The 20141-nt window shown below is 43.4% G+C and overlaps 1 protein-coding gene across 2 annotated transcripts in view; it reads left to right on the forward strand.

The window, feature by feature from the left end:
• The first annotated feature begins 7112 nt into the window (after positions 1-7112).
• The window catches only part of LOC141164184 (hepatitis A virus cellular receptor 2 homolog), a 33426-nt gene continuing 20397 nt past the window's right edge, over positions 7113-20141 (forward strand). Inside the window, exons 1-5 of one of the 2 annotated variants that reach the window (XM_073649318.1) lie at positions 7113-7331; positions 13689-14024; positions 14583-14633; positions 19509-19585; positions 19892-20003. In XM_073649318.1, the coding sequence (XP_073505419.1) occupies positions 7283-7331; positions 13689-14024; positions 14583-14633; positions 19509-19585; positions 19892-20003 (625 nt within the window). In that variant the 5' untranslated portion in view covers positions 7113-7282. The remainder of the gene's footprint in view (positions 7332-13688; positions 14025-14582; positions 14634-19508; positions 19586-19891; positions 20004-20141) is intronic. The other variant, XM_073649317.1, reaches the window with a different exon arrangement.

Below are 20141 nucleotides of genomic sequence, written 5' to 3' on the forward strand. Positions count from 1 at the left end.
TTTTTTTACTTTATTGTTTTACCATTAAAGAGTTAATTACAGTTTTAATTACTGTTTAGGAACTTACTTTATCATCGTGATTTTAAGAAATTCTCGTGTGTGTGCTGGCATGTAAGTTTGCGGTGAGCCTGTGCTTAGAAATAGAAGCTAGTCACAGCAGGTAGAGCTGCAGTGTAAAGTATGGTGCAGTGAAAGAGCTTTTGTCACTGATGAAACAGGTGACTTGATGTAGACAATGAAGCTAAGCCTGAGCTGGAAATTAATAAAATCTAAACAACGAAATAAGAAAATAACTTTTTGACCACCTTAGGAATGCAAGTAAACTACAAGTCAGTAAACTGACCTCTTCACCAAAAAATGGCTGTGATAGGAGGTTGGGTGGTGCCAAGGTACCAATAGGACAGGAACTTCTTGTGTCATACACCGCCCTCTATTAAGAGTATTACAATCTAATATTTTTGCATGGACTGCCCCTTTAACTGGATGGAGCAAAATCTACAACCATTCTATAATATTAAAGGATGTGGACTACTTTAGGGGCAATTCATGTTACTATAATCTATGCTTTTTAAGCTAATAATTATTTTTACAATTGGGTTGCATTCAATATTTTGCACCTTTTGGCTTTTACAGGCTTTTTCCACATTGCAGCCTGCAGAATGATTCAACTGAGAATTCATCAGTGAGCTGATTCTCACAGGAGTTTGTAACGTTATTTTGTATCTGTCTTTTTCAGAGCTCATTGTGGTCATAAATTAGCACAAAGGAGTTCAGAAAAAAAGACAAATAGAAGAGTTCCAAATTTTCCATCACAACAAGCTCACTGATAACTTCTCAGTTAACTCATTCTGCAGCCAATATGCCTGTACAAGCTAAACGGTGCAAAATTTTTAATGAAACCCAATTGCAAAAATGATTTTGAGGGCAAATTACATGCATTTAAGTAAAAAAAAATGTTTATATCCTTTAAAGTGAACATTTCTACTTTATAATAAACATTAAAGATGTGACAACTTGTGCATATTTCAACGTGACACCGGCCTCAAGCCATGTTCTGTGTGTTCACACATAAGTCAGTTCCTATGTCTGTGTTGTTGCTAGACGTCTTATTCTACAGTCACAAGATTCTCTTACAGAAGTTTTTGTAAAGCAGAAGTTTCCTCTAATTTCCTTCTGCAGTAAATATAAGTATCTCCGAGAGCCCCACACCCATCATCTCCTCTGCATGCAAAGGACATGAGGCAGGAACGTGTCCTTAATCACAATTTTATTTACCAAGTCTCATGGGCTTCCAAAAATGAGGATGAAAGTTTCGTGGAATCTTCATTCTTTATCTTCATTCAATCTTCATCATTGAGTTTTTATTTTAAAATGAAAAAAAATAAAATAAATAAAAAAAATGCCGGTCATGAAGGGGTTAAGCTTCACGACCATCAAAATTTTGACAAAAATCTAAAAAAAGGGACGAAAAAAAATCCCCCTTCTTCTTTCTACCGTCAGCAGTTTTGTGTAAAAGTTTCCCAAACTATCTAAAACAAGACGATTGTGCAACAATTATTTCCAAAATGAAGAACTATCCCATCCACAATGTATAGGTAAAGAGTAAAAAAGTATTCCCCCCTCCCCAATTTTTGATTTCTCATCTGTATGCACATTTATCACAGTTAAAGGGGTATTCCGTATCCACTCAAATTCACATTGGGAGGTCACGTCTGAGGATTCCTGTAGGGTGAATGTGACCTATTCATTAGTGTCTTGCTTTTTTAGAAGATTCATTGATGATATTCAGATCGTAGAAAGTCCTACTACTGTAACCGGCAGCGATCAGTTGTAATCTGTAGGAAAACCCGTCAGCAAATGCAATGTTTCCCTACAGCACCTCCTCAGGCAGAAGTAGGTATTACATCAAGCTTATTGAAATGGACCAACAGGAACCTGAATCATTGTCTGGCTTTACACTGACGACAGATGTGGATTTTTTCTTAGGATTTTATTTTTTAAATGTCACCTATTAGTTCCTTTATTTTCGGGTTGACCTTTTCACCAATTGTCTATCTTCTGGTGGGGAGGAGGTGAGATAAGGTGACTAATAATACAGCAATTACTGACGACTGAGAACGTATTGGGAAATTATGGTCATTATGGAAACACTTGTCTTTTCCTTTAATTTCTAAAAGTAAAGTTTACATCGTTATACGATTAAAAGAAGGGCAGCATTAATAAGGGTTTTCCATCCCTACTTGTTAGAAGAGTCCCTTGACAATAAGCTGACAAAGTGTCCAGAGTGCGGAGACCTCCTTTATCAGCCAGAATCTGTGAGGACACCTGGCAATAGGTGCTTAGTTTTCCTGTAGTGCCACCAATGGTGAAATGAAGTATTGCAGAGTTCTCATTAAACTAATGTTTTTTTCTGTGCAATACAGGAAGGACAGGTCCTCCAGAGTAAGAGACACTCTTCACTGTGACAGAAAGATGAGGACCCTGAATAGAGAATCCCCCTCTATAAAGTCATTAATAGGCTTTGTATAGACACATTCGTAGTTGTATCTAAACCATACAGTCCTTCACAGAGTCAGTGCTACTCTGTATATCTCATTCCTTCATAGACCCCCTGCCTGCAACGTTGTGTCCACCTGACAGAGCCCCTTCCTACGACTTTGTGTTCACCAGACAGAGCCCCTAACTATGACTTTGTGTCCACCTGAGAGAGCTCCTTCCTGTGACTTTGTGTCCACCTGAGAGAGCTCCTTCCTGTGACTTTGTGTCCACCTGAGAGAGCTCCTTCCTGTGACTTTGTGTCCACCTGAGAGAGCTCCTTCCTGTGACTTTGTGTCCACCTGAGAGAGCACCTTCCTGTGACTTTGTGTCCACCTGACTAAGCCCCTTCAAACAACTTTATGTCCACCTGACAGAGCCCCTTCTTATGACTTTGTGTCCATCTGACAGAACCACTTCCTACGACTTTGAGTCCACCAGTCAGAGCCCCTTCCTACAACTTTGTGTCTATCTGACAGAGCCCCTTCTTTCGACTTTGTGTCCACCTGACAGAGACCCTTTCTATGCCTTTTTGTTCACCTGAAAGATCGCCTTACTATGACTTTGTGTCCACCTGACTGAGCCCCTTCCAACAAATTTTTGTTCACCTCACTGACCCCCTTCCTACAACTTTGTGTCCACCTGACAGAGCCGATTCCTACAACTGTAGCCACCTGACAGAGTTCTTTCCTATGACTTGTCCACCCGACAGAGCCCCTTCCTGCGACTTTTTGTCCACCTGACAGAGCCCCTTCCTACAAATTTTGTTCACCTGACTGAGCCCCTTCCTATGACTTTGTGTCCACCTGACAGAGTCCCTTCCTACGACTTTGTGTCCACCTGATTGAGCCCCTTTTAATGACTTTGTGTCCACCTGACAGAGCCCCTTCCTACAACTTTGTGTCTACCTGACAGAGCCCCGTCCTATAACTTTGTGTCCATCCAGCCGAGCCCCTTCCTATGACTTTGTGTCCACCTGACAGAACCCCTTCCTACAACTTTGTGTCCACCTGACAGAGCCTCTTCCTACAACTTTGTGTCTACCTCACAGAGCTCCTTCCAATAACTTTGTGACCATCTGACAGAGCCCCTTCCTACGACTTTGTCTCTACCTGGCAGAACCCCTTCCTACGACATTGTGTCCACCTGACTGAGTTCCTTCCTTCAACAATCCCCTGCCTACGACTTTGTATCCACCTGACAAAGCCCCTTCCTACAACTTTGTGTCCACCTGACAGAGCCTCTTCCTACAACTTTGTGTCTACCTCACAGAGCTCCTTCCAATAACTTTGTGACCATCTGACAGAGCCCCTTCCTATGACTTTGTCTCTACCTGGCAGAACCCCTTCCTATGACTTTGTGTCCACCTGACAGAACCCCTTCCTACGACTTTGTGTCCACCTGACTGAGCCCCTTCCTATGACTTTGTGTCCACCTGATTGAGCCCCTTCCAACGCCTTTATGTTCACCTGACAGAGCCCCTTCCTAAAAGTTTGTGCCCACCTGACAGAGCCTCTTCCTACAACTTTGTGTCCACCTGACTGAGCCCCTTCCTACAACTTTGTGTCTACCTGATAGAGCCTCTTCCTCCAACTTTGTGTCTACCTCACAGAGCTCCTTCCAATAACTTTGTGTCCATCTGACAGAGCCCCTTCCTACGACTTTGTCTCTACCTGGCAGAACCCCTTCCTACGACATTGTGTCCACCTGACAGAGCCTCTTCCTACAACTTTGTGTCCACCTGACAGAGCCTCTTCCTACAACTTTGTGTCTATCTCACAGATCTCCTTCCAATAACTTTGTGACCATCTGACAGAGCCCCTTCCTGCGACTTTGTCTCTACCTGGCAGAACCCCTTCCTACGACATTGTGTCCACCTGACTGATTCCCTTCCTATGACTTTGTGTCCACCTGACTGAGTCCCTTCCTTCAACTTTCCCCTGTCTACGACTTTGTATCCACCTGACAAAGCCCCTTCCTACAACTTTGTGTCCACCTGACAGAGCCTCTTCCTACAACTTTGTGTCCACCTGACAGAGCCTCTTCCTACAACTTTGTGTCAACCTGACAGAGCCTCTTCCTACAACTTTTTGTCTACTTCACAGAGCTCCTTCCAATAACTTTGTGACCATCTGACAGAGCCCCTTCCTACGACTTTGTCTCTACCTGGCAGAACCCCTTCCTATGACTTTGTGTCCACCTGACAGAACCCCTTCCTACGACTTTGTGTCCACCTGACTGAGCCCCTTCCTATGACTTTGTGTCCACCTGATTGAGCCCCTTCCAACGCCTTTATGTCCACCTGACTGAGCCCCTTCCTCCAACTTTGTGTCTACCTCACAGAGCTCCTTCCAATAACTTTGTGTCCATCTGACAGAGCCCCTTCCTACGACTTTGTCTCTACCTGGCAGAACCCCTTCCTACGACATTGTGTCCACCTGACTGATTCCCTTCCAACAACTTTGTGTCCACCTGACTGAGCCCCTTCCTTCAACTATCCCCTGTCTACGACTTTGCATCCACCTGACAAAGCCCCTTCCTATGACTTTTTGTCCACCTGACTGATTCCCTTCCTACAACTTTGTATCTACCTGACAGAGCCCCTGCTGTAATAGGTCCTTATTATTCAATGATTTGTGGCTTTTAATTTTTATAAAGTGTTCAAGAAATGCATTATTTTCATGTTTTTTTCGTAGTTTTTTTTTTTAAACCTCTGACTTTTATTTTACCAATAGTATATTGGTATGTAGAGATGCACTGGTATATAGAGATGTATCGCAATGTACCAGCATGCAAAGAAGGAGAGTATTATTTAGATCTTTAGGCAGAGAAAATCCTCCTGTCCTTAGAAGCATACTCTGTGGCTCAAAAAAACGAATAATTAATTACCTATGTATGAAGTCATCTACTGAGCACAGACAGATTCCGGTGGCCTATTCCCAACTTTTGGAGATGGAGGACTCAACACAGCAGCGTATGTAGTGAATATCACTCAACTTCCCCACCCTCACGAGCCCCTCTGCAGATGAGCAGGCAGCACATACCATATGCCAACCCATGATCTGCGCAGTCCATAATCTACTACTAGGTTAATTGTTTTTTTGCCTCAGCATTCTACAGACTTGGCATATGTTTGTATTACTTGGAGAGGGGTGGAGAGAGCAGGGGCCGTGAATTTCTAGGAAGCCTGGATGACTCTGTGACTAAATGATGGATACTAAAAATTACAGCTGTAAGAATAGAGCAGAAGTGTAGTTAGCAGAGCACAAAAAAAGAGAGCACATTCATGAAAATACTATAATATTGTAGGGGAAGGATTTCTGGTGAGAAAAGTCAGGTTCAGATGTTCAGAAAGGTCATGGTAATAGTGGTACTGCATGAGCAGCTCTAGGAGTCATCTAGTGAACTTTATAGAAAGCAGATTCATGTGGGTGGATGGAGCTGAGTCAGGTCAGTAAGGTAGGACGAGTAACTTTGTTTTAATCTTTTTGTATGAATTTAGATTTATTTCTACACGTTACCATTATAAATAGACTACAGGTCAGTTGTACTCCGTTGGGGAAAGAAAGAAAGAGTGAGAGAGAGCACCAGCTACGGATGTCTCTGTGGAGGGCAGTAGAGGGTAGTAGAAGACAGTTGTGAGGGTGTCTATGAGGGGGGGGGGACTAGGGGTGAAGCACTAGATAGCAAGGACTCAATGGGGGTAAAGATGGCAGGCAGGGGTTCTGCCAGGGGGGGCACAACGTGGCAGAAAAATTTCTATCAGGGGGCTCAAGGCCGTAAATTGGAATTCAAGGAAGCACATGGTGGCCAGCAGGGATTCTGTATGGGGCACAAAGTGGCAGGCAGGGGCTCTGTCAGGCGGATACAAAGTGGCAGGCAGGGGATCTGTCAGGCAGACACAAAGTGGCAAGCAGGGGTTCTGTCAGGCAGACACAAAGTGGCAAGCAGGGGTTCTGTCAGGTGGACACAAAGTGGCAGGCCGGAGCTCTGTCAGGTGGACACAAAGTAGCAAGCAGGGGTTCTGTCAGGTGGACACAAAGTTGCAGGCAGGGGGTCTGTCAGGTGGACACAAAATGGCAAGCAGGGGTTCTGTCAGGCAAACACAAAGTGGCAGGCAACAGATCAGTCAGGTGGACAAAGTGGTAGGCAGGGTTCTGTCAGGTGGACAGAAAGTGGCAGGCAGGGGCTCTGTGGGGAGAATAAAATGCACAAATTCTCATTGACTCAGTGGAGGACTGTATGAGTTAGACACAAGGTGTCAGGGACTCTGAGAGTGGGGGACACTGGAGGGGGCACATAAACTTTGCCCTCCGCCATCTGTGTAGATATCAGATCATGGAGTGGAGCCTTGGCAGTTTCTTGCTGTATATTATGGCAGGCTGCTGATGTCAACCCAGCTTATTTCTGAGTCGTTTTTCTTGTGCCCACCAAAGTTTACAGCTTCATAGAAAGAATTATATCTCATTATTGTGTCAGCAAATCTGAGTCATCCACAGTATATACAATATATACGTAGAGCGGCTGTGGCGGAGTAGGAATTCCGTGATCACTACAGAACTATTGGTTTCTCAGACACATTTTGGTGAGGTCCAATGGTTTTCACACTGTGAAGCTGCCGGTCTGTGTGAGTCATCACCACACAGGGAGCTTCTCGCTTCCTTCTAGAAATACATAACCATGTAAATGTGTCAGCACAAATGTATGAGAACAGCACAGGGATCAGAAGTGCGGCTGCAGAGGAGAAATGTCACCACGGGGTATAACAATCTGCGTACTGGTGATACTGGTCAAAGGTAAGATACTGTAGCCCCATCTGCAAAATGTAGTAATAATATCTATCTATTATCTATCATCTATCTATTATCTATTTATTATCTATCTATTATCTATTTGTTATCTATCTATTTGTTATCTATCATCTATTTATTCATATATATATTATACAGTTGTGTGAAAAAGTGTTTGCCCCCTATCTGATTTCTTATTCGTTTGCATCTTTGTCACACTTAAATGTTTCAGGTCACAAAACAAATTTAAATATTAGACAAAGATAATCCAAGTAAACACAAAATGCAGTTTTTAAATGAAGGTCTTAATTATTAAGGGAAAAAGAAATCCAAACCTACAGGGCCTGTGTAAAAAAGTGATTGCCCCCTTAAACCTAATAACTGGTTGGGTCGCCCTTAGCAGCAACAACTGCAATCAAACATTTGCGATAACTGGCAATGAGTCTTTTACAACACTCTGGATGAATTTTGGCCCACTCATCTTTGCAAAATTGTTGCAATTCAGCCACATTGGAGGGTTTCCGAGTATGAACTGTTGGTATGATGTTCCTTTTCTGAAATGCTGTGTTATTTCTACGCCACATGTAATGGGACATACACTTTCCAAAAAGTTCAACTTTTGTCTCGTCAGTCCACAGAGTATTCTCCCAAAAGTCTTCGTGATCATCAAGATGTTTTCTGGCAAAACTGAAATGAACCTTTATGTTCTTTTTGCTCAGCAGTGGTTTTCATCTTGGAACTCTGCCATGCATGCCGTTTTTGCCAAGTCTCTTTCTTATGGTGGAGTCATGAACACTGACCTTAAGTGATTCAAGTGAGGTCTGCAGTTCTTTGGATGTTGTTGTGGGGTCTTTTGTGACCTCTTGCATGAGTCGTCGCTGTGTTCTTCGGGTAATTTTGGTCGGCCGGCCACTCCTGGGAAGGTTCACCACCATGTTTTCGCCATTTGTGGATAATGGCTCTCACTGTGGTTTGCTGTAGTCCCAAAGCTTTAGAAATGGCTTTATAACCGTTCCAGACTGATAGATCTCAACTTCTTTGTTTCTCATTTGTTCCTGAATTTCTTTGGATCGCAGCATGATGTCTAGCTTTTGAGGATCTTTTGATCTACTTCATTATGTCAGGCAGGTGCTATTTAAGTGATTTCTTGATTGATAACAGGTGTGGCAGTAATCAGGCTTGTGTGTGGCTAGGGAAATTGAACTCAGCTTCCCAAAGATGTGATAAACCAGTCAATTTATGTTTTAAGGGGCGTGGGGAGGAATCAGTTTTTCACAGAGGGCCCTGTAGGTTTGGATTTCTTTTTCCCTTAATAAAATCCTTAATTAAAAAACTGCATTTTGTGGTTACTTGTGTTATCTTTGCCTAATATTTAAATCTATTTTGTGATCTGAAACATTTAAGTGTGACAAACATGCAAAAGAATAAGAAATCAGGAAGGAGGCAAACACTTTTTCACACTAGTGTATATATATCTGTTTATTATCTATCTATTTATTTATCTATCTATCCATATATTATCTATCTATAAATTATCTATCCATTAATTATCTATCTATCTAGAGATAAGTGGATTGTGGAACAGCACCAATTAGTATCTACTCACAGTGGGAGCCATGCCTCCAGACAAATATCCAATTTGTTCCATAGTATGCAGCATAAAAAAGGCAGCACTCCAATAGAAAATGCTAAATTGAAAAAAGTGGACTTTATGAAGTCCAAATGGCAATGTTTCGGTTCACAGAACTTTTCTCAAGCCTTTTGGGCTTAATAAAGTCCACTTTTTTCAATTTTGCATTTTGTATTGGAGTGCTGCTTTCTTTTTATGCTACATATCCATCTGCCTCATTTTCTATCTATTATCTATCTATCTATCTTATCTATTATCTATCTATATATTATCTATTAGATATCTATCATCTATCATCTATTATCTATCTATTATCTATTATCTTTCTATCTATTATCTATCATCTATTATCTATCTATCATCTATCTATTATCTATCTATCTATCATCTATCTATTATCTATTATCTATCATCTATTATCTATCTATCATCTATTATCTATCATCTATCTATCATCTATCTATTATCTATCATCTATTATCTATCATCTATCTATTATCTATCTATTATCTATCTATTATCTATCATCTATCTATTATCTATCTATCTATCATCTATCTATTATCTATCATCTATTATCTATCTATTATCTATCTATTATCTTTCATCTATCTATCATCTATCTATCTATCATCTATTATCTATCTATTATCTATCTATCTATTATCTATCATCTATTATCTATCTATCATCTATCTATTATATATCTATCATCTATCTATTATCTATCTATCATCTATCTATTATCTATCATCTATTTATCAGCTATCTATTATCTATCATCTATCATCTATCTATTATCTATCTATCTATCATCTATCTATTATCTATTATCGATCTATCAACAATTATCTATCTATTATCTATCTATTATCTATCTATCATCTATTATCTATCTATTATCTATCTATCTATCATCTATCTATCTACCTATCTACAGTCCTGCTGATCGTTATTGACTCCCATGAAGTGTAAGTACATAATGTGGAATATCTCCTGAAAGAAATGAATCAAGTGAAACAGTTTTTTTGTATAGAGACTCGTGTTAAATACAAAAGAACAAATGATAAAGAATAATTGAAAACAAAAAACAAAGGGAGGGAATAATAGAAAAACCTAAATCTTGCTGTGTCACTGGTGTTGGCTCCCTTTACATTAATTTAGTATGGAAACACATTTTGACTCGCCTGTGGTAAATCACAAAAGAGATTTACCTGTGATTAATTGTAGGTGCTCATGTGACATGAATTAGCCAATGAATGATGACTCCACTGTTTTAAAAAGCCACATAGTAGGTCCTGTTCCTTTGTCACAATGGTGAAGACAAAGGAGCTGTCTGAGGACATCAGAGCTGCTATTATTAGCAAAAACAAGACTTCCAAAGGGTATAAGACCATCTCCAAAGACCTTGTTATCCTAGTTTCAACAGTGTCCAATGTTATTAAGAAGTTTGCCAAGCATGGAACCGTCAAGAACCTCCCTGGACGTGGGGGAAAGAGGAAAATTGACAAGAAATTTCTTCGAAGGTTGGTGGGAAGGGCGGAAAAATCACCACGTCAAACATCCAAAGACCTGAAGGCCAACCTGGAACAGGTTTCAACAAGTACGATACGCCACATACTAAACCAAGCAGAGCTTTATGTGCGAATGCCAAGGAAGAAACCATTGCTGAAGAAAAGACATAAAAAGGAACTACTGATCTTTGCCAAAGAGTACCTTGACAAATCACAATTCTTCTGGGAAAGTGTTCTGCGGAAAGATGAAACAAAAATAGAGCTTTTTAGCAATGCAAAGCAACAGTTTGTTTACAATGAAGCTTATAAGGAAAAGAACACCTTTCCAACAGTTAAACATGGTGGAGGATCCATAATGCTGTGGAGTTGCTTTGCTGTGTCTGGTACTGGAGGCCTTGACAGGATTCACAGGATTCATGAAATCAGAGAATTATCAAGAGATTTTATAGCAAAATGTCCTACCGAGTGTAAGAAAACTTGGTTTGAGTCGAAGATCATGGGTCCTCCTGCAAGACAATTACCCAAAGCACAGATCCAAAAGTACACAGGAATGGTTGAAAAATAAAAAATGGACTGTTTTAAAATGGCCAGACATGAATCCTGACCTCAATCCCATAGAAAATCTTTGGGGTGAGCTGAAATCTGCCATTGGGAAAAAGAACCCTGGAAACATTCAAGAGCTTGAACAATCTGGAAAGGAAGAGTGGGAGAAAACTCCAGCTGAGAAGAGCAAGAAGCTTATAGATGGCTACAAGAAACGTTTGGAGGCTGTCAGCAAAGCCAAAGGGTGTGCAACCAAGTATTAATTAGGGGTGCCTTTATTGCTGCACATGCTGTTTATTCTGTTTCTTCTCTGAAATTGCAACATGGACATTGAAAAGCAATGTTTTATTGTTCTATTACTTTAGACCACTAATTAAAAAATCCTGAGGATATAACTTTGGTACATTTCCATTTATTTCTGAAGATATTGTACAGTCTATGAAAAAAATTAAGGGGTGCCAATAATGGTGAGCAGCACTGTGTCTATCTATCTATCCTTCTATCTATCTATCATCTATCTGTTATCTATTATCTGTCTACTATCTATCTATCTATCTATCTGTTATCTATATATTATCTGTCTATTAGCTATCTATTATCTGTTATCGATTTATCTGTTATCTATCATCTATCTATCTATTGTGGTAGATCGCTCACTCAGCTGCACACGGAGGTAAACACAGGTACACTGTCTCTTTAAAACTTCTGGTTGGTTTATTAAAAATGCAGCATAAACTAACACTGAATCCATAAAAGAAAACAAAGCCCGCTGGGCAAACAGAAAAAAACAAAACAGGGATCTGCCTGCTCAGAGTGCAGATACTCTGTGTGGTTCAGGTTAGCTCCACATAAACAGATATGGAGTTCCTCACTCCAGTCGTACTGAAACCTGAATGCCTCAGCTGGCCAAGTATTTAAACCTTCCCCCCAGACCACACCCTGGGGAGGAGATATGGAGAACAACCTCCCACAAACTCTATAGTTGTTCTCATAAAAATACGCCCTTTGGAAATGGAGACTTAACAAAATTTATTGAATATTTTAAACTTTTTTAACAAATTAAAAACTGAAAAGTGGGGCGTGCAATATTATTCGGCCCCTTTACTTTCAGTGCAGAAGTTCAGTGAGGATCTCTGAATGATCCAATGTTCTCCTAAATGACTGGTAATGATACATAGAATCCACCTGTGTGTAATCAAGTCTCCGTATAAATGCACCTGCTCTGTGATAGTCTCAGGGTTCTGTTTCAAGTGCAGAGAGCATCATGAAGACCAAGGAACTCACCAGGCAGGTCCGAGATACTGTTGTGGCAAAGTTTAAAGCCGGATTTGGATCCAAAAAGATTTCCCAAGTTTTAAACATCTCAAGGAGCACTGTGCAAGCGATCATATTGAAATTGAAGGAGTATCTGGCCTTTATGGAAGAGTGGCAAGAAGAAAGCCATTTCTCAAAGATATCCATAAAAAGTCTTGTTTGAAGTTTGCCACAAGCCACCTGGGAGACACACCAAACATGTGGAATAAGGTGCTCTGGTCAGATGAAACCAAAATCAAACTTTTTGGCCACAATGCAAAATGATATGTTTGGCGTAAAAGCAACACAGCTCATCACCCTCAAAACACCATCCCCACTGTCAAACATGGTGGTGGCAGCATCATGGTTTGGGCCTGCTTTTCTTCAGCAGGGACAGGGAAGATGGTTAAAATTGATGGGAAGATGGACGGAGCCAAATACAGGATCATTCTGGAAGAAAATCTGTTTGAGTCTGCAAAAGACCTGAGACTGGAACGGAGATTTATCTTCCAACAAGACAATGATCCCAAACATAAAGCAAAATCTACAATGGAATGGTTCAAAACTAAACGTATCCAGGTGTTAGAATGGCCAAGTCAAAGTCCAGACCTGAATCCAATCGAGAATCTGTGGAAAGAGCTGAAAACTACTGTTCACAAACGCCCTCCATCCAACCTCAATGAGCTCGAGCTGTTTTGCAAGGAAAAATGGGCAAGGATTTCAGCCTCTCGAGGTGCAAAACTGATAGAGACATACCCCAAGCAACTGGCAGCTATAATCACAGCAAAAGGTGGCGCTACAAATTATTAATTCAAGGGGGCCGAATAATATTACACGCCACACTTTTCAGTTTTTAATTTGTTAAAAAAGTTTAAAACATCCAATAAATTTCGTTCCACTTCACAGTTGTGTCCCACTTGTTGTTGATTCTTCCCCCAAAAATTAGAATTTTATATCTTTATGTTTGAAGCCAGAAATGTGGCAAAAGGTAGAAAAGTTCAAGGGGGCCAAATACTTTCACAATGCACTGTATTATCTATCTATCTGTTATCTATGTATCTATTTATCTATCATCTATATATATAATCTATCTATTATCTATCTATATATTATCTATCTATCTACCTATCTATCTGTTAATCCTCCCACCCCATATTTGAATTCTCCCCAGTAATCGAGCTGTTATAAAGATATAATATAACAACTATTTTTTGCTAGGTCAGTGTTGGGGCTCAGTAACATTTCTATAAAGAGCATTAGACCAGCACTGGATGCCACCGGTGAATGTCTAGAGGCAAAAAAAATCATCCAACCGGTTCCTTATACTTATTTACTAACAGTTTTAAACACTCCTTCATTTTATATTGTCTTCTCGATTTGCAGGTCTGGTGGCTCCAGCGGCACTGGAGGTGACTGTATCATTGAATGGCACTGCTGTATTACCCTGCTCATATACCGGCAAGATAACCACAATGTGCTGGGGGCGAGGCAGATGTCCAACTTCTAGGTGTAATGATCAGATTATCAGGACTGATGGCCAAATTGTGCCCTGGAGGAAATCTGACCGATATCAGCTACTGGGGGCCATTAGTCAGAGGGACGTGTCCCTGACCATCTCTGGGGTCACTAAAGAAGATGAAGGAACGTACTGCTGCCGAGTAGAGATCCTTGGACCATTCAATGACCTAAAATTAGAGAGAACAGTAAAGATTCATCAGGGTGAGGAGACTGTTACACTCAAACTTTAAAATATCATTAAAATGGTTCTCTCATCACAGACAGACCCTTTAATAAGGACTCAGCTTCAGAGAGTCCTGTTACTATATATTTCTCCTGCACTGGCCACTAGAGGAGAAATGTGGTATTACATGGTGGCATGGCGCTCATGGTTCTTGAGCGGTGGTTGGCCTTGCTTAGAATAGGTCATCAATGTTTGATTGGTGAGAATGAGCTTCAAATTCAGGCACAACATTTATTTGGAAGAGTTGCTGTATCTATGTACACATAGGGGCACCTTGACTCTGTAATTGTGCTCATTGATGAGTTCTGGAGCATGAACCCCTATTGATATACCCCAACTCACCAACTTTTGCAGTCAATGCTCCTAGAGAGGTCTGTCTCTCCATTTATCCCATTAAATTGGCAAGTATGGATAAAACATTAATGGTCTATACTAAGGACAGATCAATATTATGGTCCTATAGAACTCTTGGAAAGGATAATCACTTTGTGAGTGTCATGTATTTTTACTAACTTCTCAATATTTTTTTATTTCAGCAACTCCAAATCCTCTAGAACCTACTCATAAGACTGTGCACACTACTCATGGTAAGTCTGACGTGCCTACTGATGATGTGGGCACTTATACTATTGTGTTTCCAAGGCTCAGCATCTACTGTGTTTCCCATCTGGCATAGAGGGGACAAGAGTAACTATGGCTGGTAAAGAAGTTTTCCTACTAGCCATCCCTTTCCAATTAAGTATTTGGGTACATGGTGTGGCAACAAAGTCACTGGCAGGGTGTCGGAAGGAAGATATGGAAGTTTCTCCTGCACATTAAGTGCAGAGAGGGTTAACGGCCCAGGTCTACAAGGGAATGTTTTTTAATGGATGGCGAAGTGCAGGGCGGGACGTCATCCACCATATCTCCAATCCAGGGAGTACTCTGGGTTTTAAATAGCCAGCCCTGACACTCAGGTGTGTTCAGCATCTGGGGAAATCTTGCTCCAGAGAGGAGTTCACACATGCTGTGCTGAATCGTGGGAGCTTAATCAGGCTGGGATGGTCTATGGTTATTTGACCCTTCCCAGACTAAAATTACAAGCCCGCAGCCTCCCCAGAATTGGCGCATCACATTAGTTATCACATCTAATGTGATGGGCCAATTCTGGGGTCACTGAGGGCTTGTATTTTTAGACTGGGAAGGGACCAATAACCAAGGACCTTTCCAGCCTGATAATATAAGCCCACAGGTGTCTTCTTTATCTTGGCTGGTTATCAAAAATAGGGGGGACCCCATGTAGTTTTTTTCAATTATTTATTTAATTATTATAAACCAGGCTAAAAACACCTGCTTAAACACACTTACAATGCATGTGCTTTTTTTAACTGCAGATTTACAGCAGTCAATGGGGAAATTCCGCACATTATAGTCAGTACGTAAAAGTGGCGTCATACTCTGACAACATTTTCAGAGATGCTTCCAGGCGTCTTCTCCATGCTGTTTCCATCCATTTCGGTGATTTCCCTGCCCCCAAACCTACCGTTAGGGTCTTCCGGAAAAATGCTTGAGTTTCCCATTGACATTCCCATAATACTCGGTACTCGAGGCAAGCCCATCCGTCTGACCTGCTCGATTCGAGTACCAAGCACTTAAGCATTTTAGTGCTTGATCATCACTACTCACAATCTAAATTGAATATCAGTATGTCTTTGTAGTGTGGGAGGAAATCCACACAATCACAGGGAGAACATTTAAACTCCTTGCAGATGACATTCTTGGTGGGATTTCAACCCAGGACCACAGCCCTGGAAAGCAACAGTGCTAACCTCTGAGCCACCATGCGGCCCTATGGCACCAATATATTTGAATAGTCACTATGGCTACCTCTGGCATTTAGTCTGTTTTAAGAAACAACTTGTACCTACCATTGACTGGGGCCTGGCATTTCTACTATTATAACACTGCAGTTACCTACAGTCACAACTAGGTGGAGCTCACCACGCTTCTATAGCTCCCACTGAGTTCCACATGTAGTGAGTCCCTCTAGTGGTGACTGCATGTGGCCAAAATTATATCATTTATCAAGTCAAGAAACTATCTCTCCAGTACAGATATATTATTACTAGATGGTGGCCCGATTCTAACGCATCGGGTATTCTAGAATATGTATGCGGCAGACCGGGCGCAATCAGCAGAGCGGTGTTTAAATTTGGCGCCAAAATCGCTGATTGGTCGCGGCCGGCGAACGTGACCAATCAGCAGAGCGGGGTTTAAATTTTGCGCCAATAATACTGATTGGTTGCGGCCGGCGGTCGCGACCAATCAGCAAAGCGGTATTTAAATTTGGCGCCAATAATGGTGATTGGTCACGGCCGCGACCATTCAGCAGAGCGGTGTTTACATTTGGCGGCAATAATGCTGATTAGTCGCGGCCGGCAATTTGGCGCCAACAATGCTGATCAGTCGCGGCCGGCAACCGTGACCAATCAGCAGAGCGGGGTTTAAATTTGGCGCCAAAATCGCTGATTGGTGGCGGCCGGCGGTCGCGACCAATCAGCAGAGCGGGGTTTAAATTTGGCGCCAATAATGCTGATCGGTCGCAATCGCCGGCCGCGACCAATCAGCAGAGCGGTGTTTAAATTTGGCGCCAATAATGTTGATTAGTCGCGGTTGGCAACCGCGACCAATCAGTAGAGCGGGGTTTAAATTTGGCGCCAATACTGCTGATTGGTCACGGCCGGCAACCGCGACCAATCAGCAGAGCGGGATTTAAATTTGGCGCCAATACTGCTGATTGGTCGCGGACGGCGACCGCGACCAATCAGCAGAGCGGTGTTTACATTTTGCGCCAATATTGCTGATTGGTCGCGGACGGCGACCACGACTAATCAGCAGAGCGGTGTTTAAAATTGGCGCCAATACTGCTGATTGATCTCGGCCGGCAACCGCGACCAATCAGCAGAGCGGGGTTTAAATTTGGCGCCAATACTGCTGATTGGTCGCGGCCGGCGGCCTCGACCAATTAGCAGAGCGTTGTTTAAATTTGGCGCCAATCTCGCTGATTGGTCGCGGCTGGAGTCCGCGACCAATCAGCAGAGCGTTGTTTAAATTTGGCGCCAAGCTCACTGATTGGTCGCGGACGCCAGCCGCGACCAATCAGCACAGCAGTGTTTAAATGTCGCGGCAAGATCGGTGATTGGTCGCGGCCGCTATTTAAATGTGGCGCACAAATCGGTGATTGGTCGCGGGCAGCGGCAGCGACCAATCAGCAGAGCGGTGTTTAACTTTAGCGCCAAGATCACTGTTTCGTCGCGTTCGGAGAGCGCGACCAATCAGCGAATCATATTGGTGAGGACCGGGGAGCGCCGCTGCCTGTGCGGCTACTTCCGCTGCGAGAAGCCGCGAGATGAGCGACTGCTCACAGCAGAAGTATCCCGACCCGCAGCGCCGCTCCCCGGTCCTCCCTTGACACGCTAGCCGCTGATCTCCCCACAGTATCCGCATGGTGTTACAAAGGTCCGGACATTTGTGTTAAAAATCGCTTATTGGTCGCTGGCGCTGCCCGCGACCAATCACCGATTTGGGCGCCAAATTTAAATATCGGCCGCGACCAATCACCGATCTTGGCTCCACATTTAAACACCGCTGTGCTGATTGGTCGCCGACGCTGGGCGCGACCAATCACCGATTTTGGCGCCACATTTAAATAGTGTCCGCGACCAATCAGTACAGCGGTGTTTAAATGTGGAGACAAGATCGGTGATTGTCGCGGCCGATATTTAAATTTGGCGCCCAAATCGGTTATTGGTCGCGGGCAGCGTCAGCGACCAATCAGCACAGTAGTGTTTAACTTTTGCGGCAAGATCAGTGATTGGTTGCGGGCCAAGACCGCGACCAATCACCGATTTGTGCGGCACATTTAAATAGCGGCCCCGACCAATTGGATGTCAGCGCCGCTCCCCGGTCCTCCCTTCACACCCTAGCCGCATGGATGTCAGCGCCGCTCCCCGGTCCTCCCTTCACACCCTAGCCGCATAGATGTCAGCGCCGCTCCCCGGTCCTCCCTTGACACCCTAGCAGCTGATGTCCCCACAGTATCCGCATGGTGTTACAAAGGTCCGGACATTTGTGTTAAAAATCGCTCATTGGTCGCCGACGCTGGGCGCGACCAATCACCGATTTTGGCGCCACATTTTTGCGGGTCGGGATACTTCTGCTGCAAGCGCCCGCTCATGTCCCTGGTTCTCGCAGCGGAAGTATCCGCACAGGCAGCGCCGCTGACATTCATGCGCCTAGGGTGTGAAGGGAGGACCGGGGAGCGGCGCTGACATCCAATTGGTCGTGGCCGCTATTTAAATGTGCCGCACAAATCGGTGATTGGTCGCGGTCTTGGCCCGCGACCAATCACTGATCTTGCCGCAAAAGTTAAACACTACTGTGATGATTGGTCGCGGACGCTGCCCGCGACCAATCACTGATTTGGGTGGCAAATTTAAATATCGGCCGCGACCAATCACCGATCTTGGCTCCACATTTAAACACCGCTGTGCTGATTGGTCGCGGACGCTATTTAAATGTGGCAACAAAATTGGTGATTGGTCGCGCCCAGCGTCGGCGACCAATCAGCACAGCGGTGTTTAAATGTGGAGCCAAGATCGGTGATTGGTCACGTCCGATATTTAAATGTGGCGCCCAAATCAGTGATTGGTCGCCGGCAGCGTCCGCGACCAATCAGCACAGCGGTGTTTAACTTTTGTGGTAAGATCAGTGATTGGTCGGGTCCGAAGACCGCGACCAATCATAAATCGTCTTGGTGAGGACCAGGGAGCGGCGCTGCCTGTGCGGGTACTTCCGCAGCGAGAACCCGGGACATGAGCGGGCGCTCACAGCAGAAGTATCCCGACCCGCAGCGCCGCTCCCCGGTCCTCCCTTCCGCATGGAGGTCAGCGACGCCGGGGGTCCTTCCGCTGCTACCGGCCGGGAGATGAGCGCCTCGCGCCGGTCATCTCCCGGCTGCATCTCCGTCCCGCAGATGGGTCCGGCGGTCGAGGTCCTTCTGCTGGTACCGGCCGGGAGATGAGCGCCTCGCGCCGGTCATCTCCCGGCTGCATCTCCGTCCCGCAGATGTGTCCGGCGGTCGAGGTCCTTTTGCTGTTACCGGCCGGGAGATGAGCGCCTCGCGGCGCTCATCTCCCCGCTGCATCGCCGCTGAGCTCCGTCCCGCAGATGAGCCACTAACGACCGCCATCTTTTTTCAGAAATCCCGCGGCGCTGATTGGCCGCTGCCGGACCAATGAGCGACGCGGGATTTCCAGGACAGACAGACAGAAAGACAGACAGATAGACAGACGGGATAAGACAATTATATAGTAGATATTAATCCACAAATAATTTTGGAGATAAAACAAAATAGTACCAACTACAGGTGTAGTTCATAACTTGCTTTGAACGTGTCTCTTAAAAGTTTTTTTTAACCACAGACCATGAATCTCCTTATGTTACCCCAAAGACAACCTCTTCTGACCCTCCACCCTCCAGCGTGAAGCGAGTGAGCCAGGTAGACTTTATTAAAATTGAATCGGTAATATGACTTATGTGTGCAGTAAATAGAAATCTCAGAACTGCTTCCTATACCAGCATTTTTCTGCAGCCACCCCTAGGGAGAGCTCCAGCTATACAAATTCTTACACTTCCCATTGAGTTCAGTGATGACTGTATAAACCTATGTGTAGTGAGCTCCCCCTAGTGGTGGTATTTGAAATTATACATGTGAAAAAAACTCATTTATGACCATATGCCAACACCTAGGAGCTGCCAGGATGACTATGTCCTATTTTCTACATAGTAATTTGTCTTTTTGCAGGATAGCAAAATTGAAGACACCCTAATGGCGGATAATCCTTTCACTCATATTATCGCTGGCGTCGTCATCGTTATCATCATCCTGATTTCAGTGACTACGTTAATATTTACTTGTAAGTTACTCTTATAGATTTTCCGCAAATTTAAAAAAAAATACTTTTTCTTTAATCCAACATCTGATAATTAAGAAAGTCTGACAAACCAGCGTAGGAGAGTAGTATGGAATTGATGGGAATTTCACAAGACCAAGA

This window comes from Phyllobates terribilis, unplaced genomic scaffold, assembly GCF_046119375.1.
Source record: "Phyllobates terribilis strain yellow unplaced genomic scaffold, ASM4611937v1 Scaffold_10__3_contigs__length_209671492, whole genome shotgun sequence".
NCBI lineage: Eukaryota > Metazoa > Chordata > Amphibia > Anura > Dendrobatidae > Phyllobates > Phyllobates terribilis.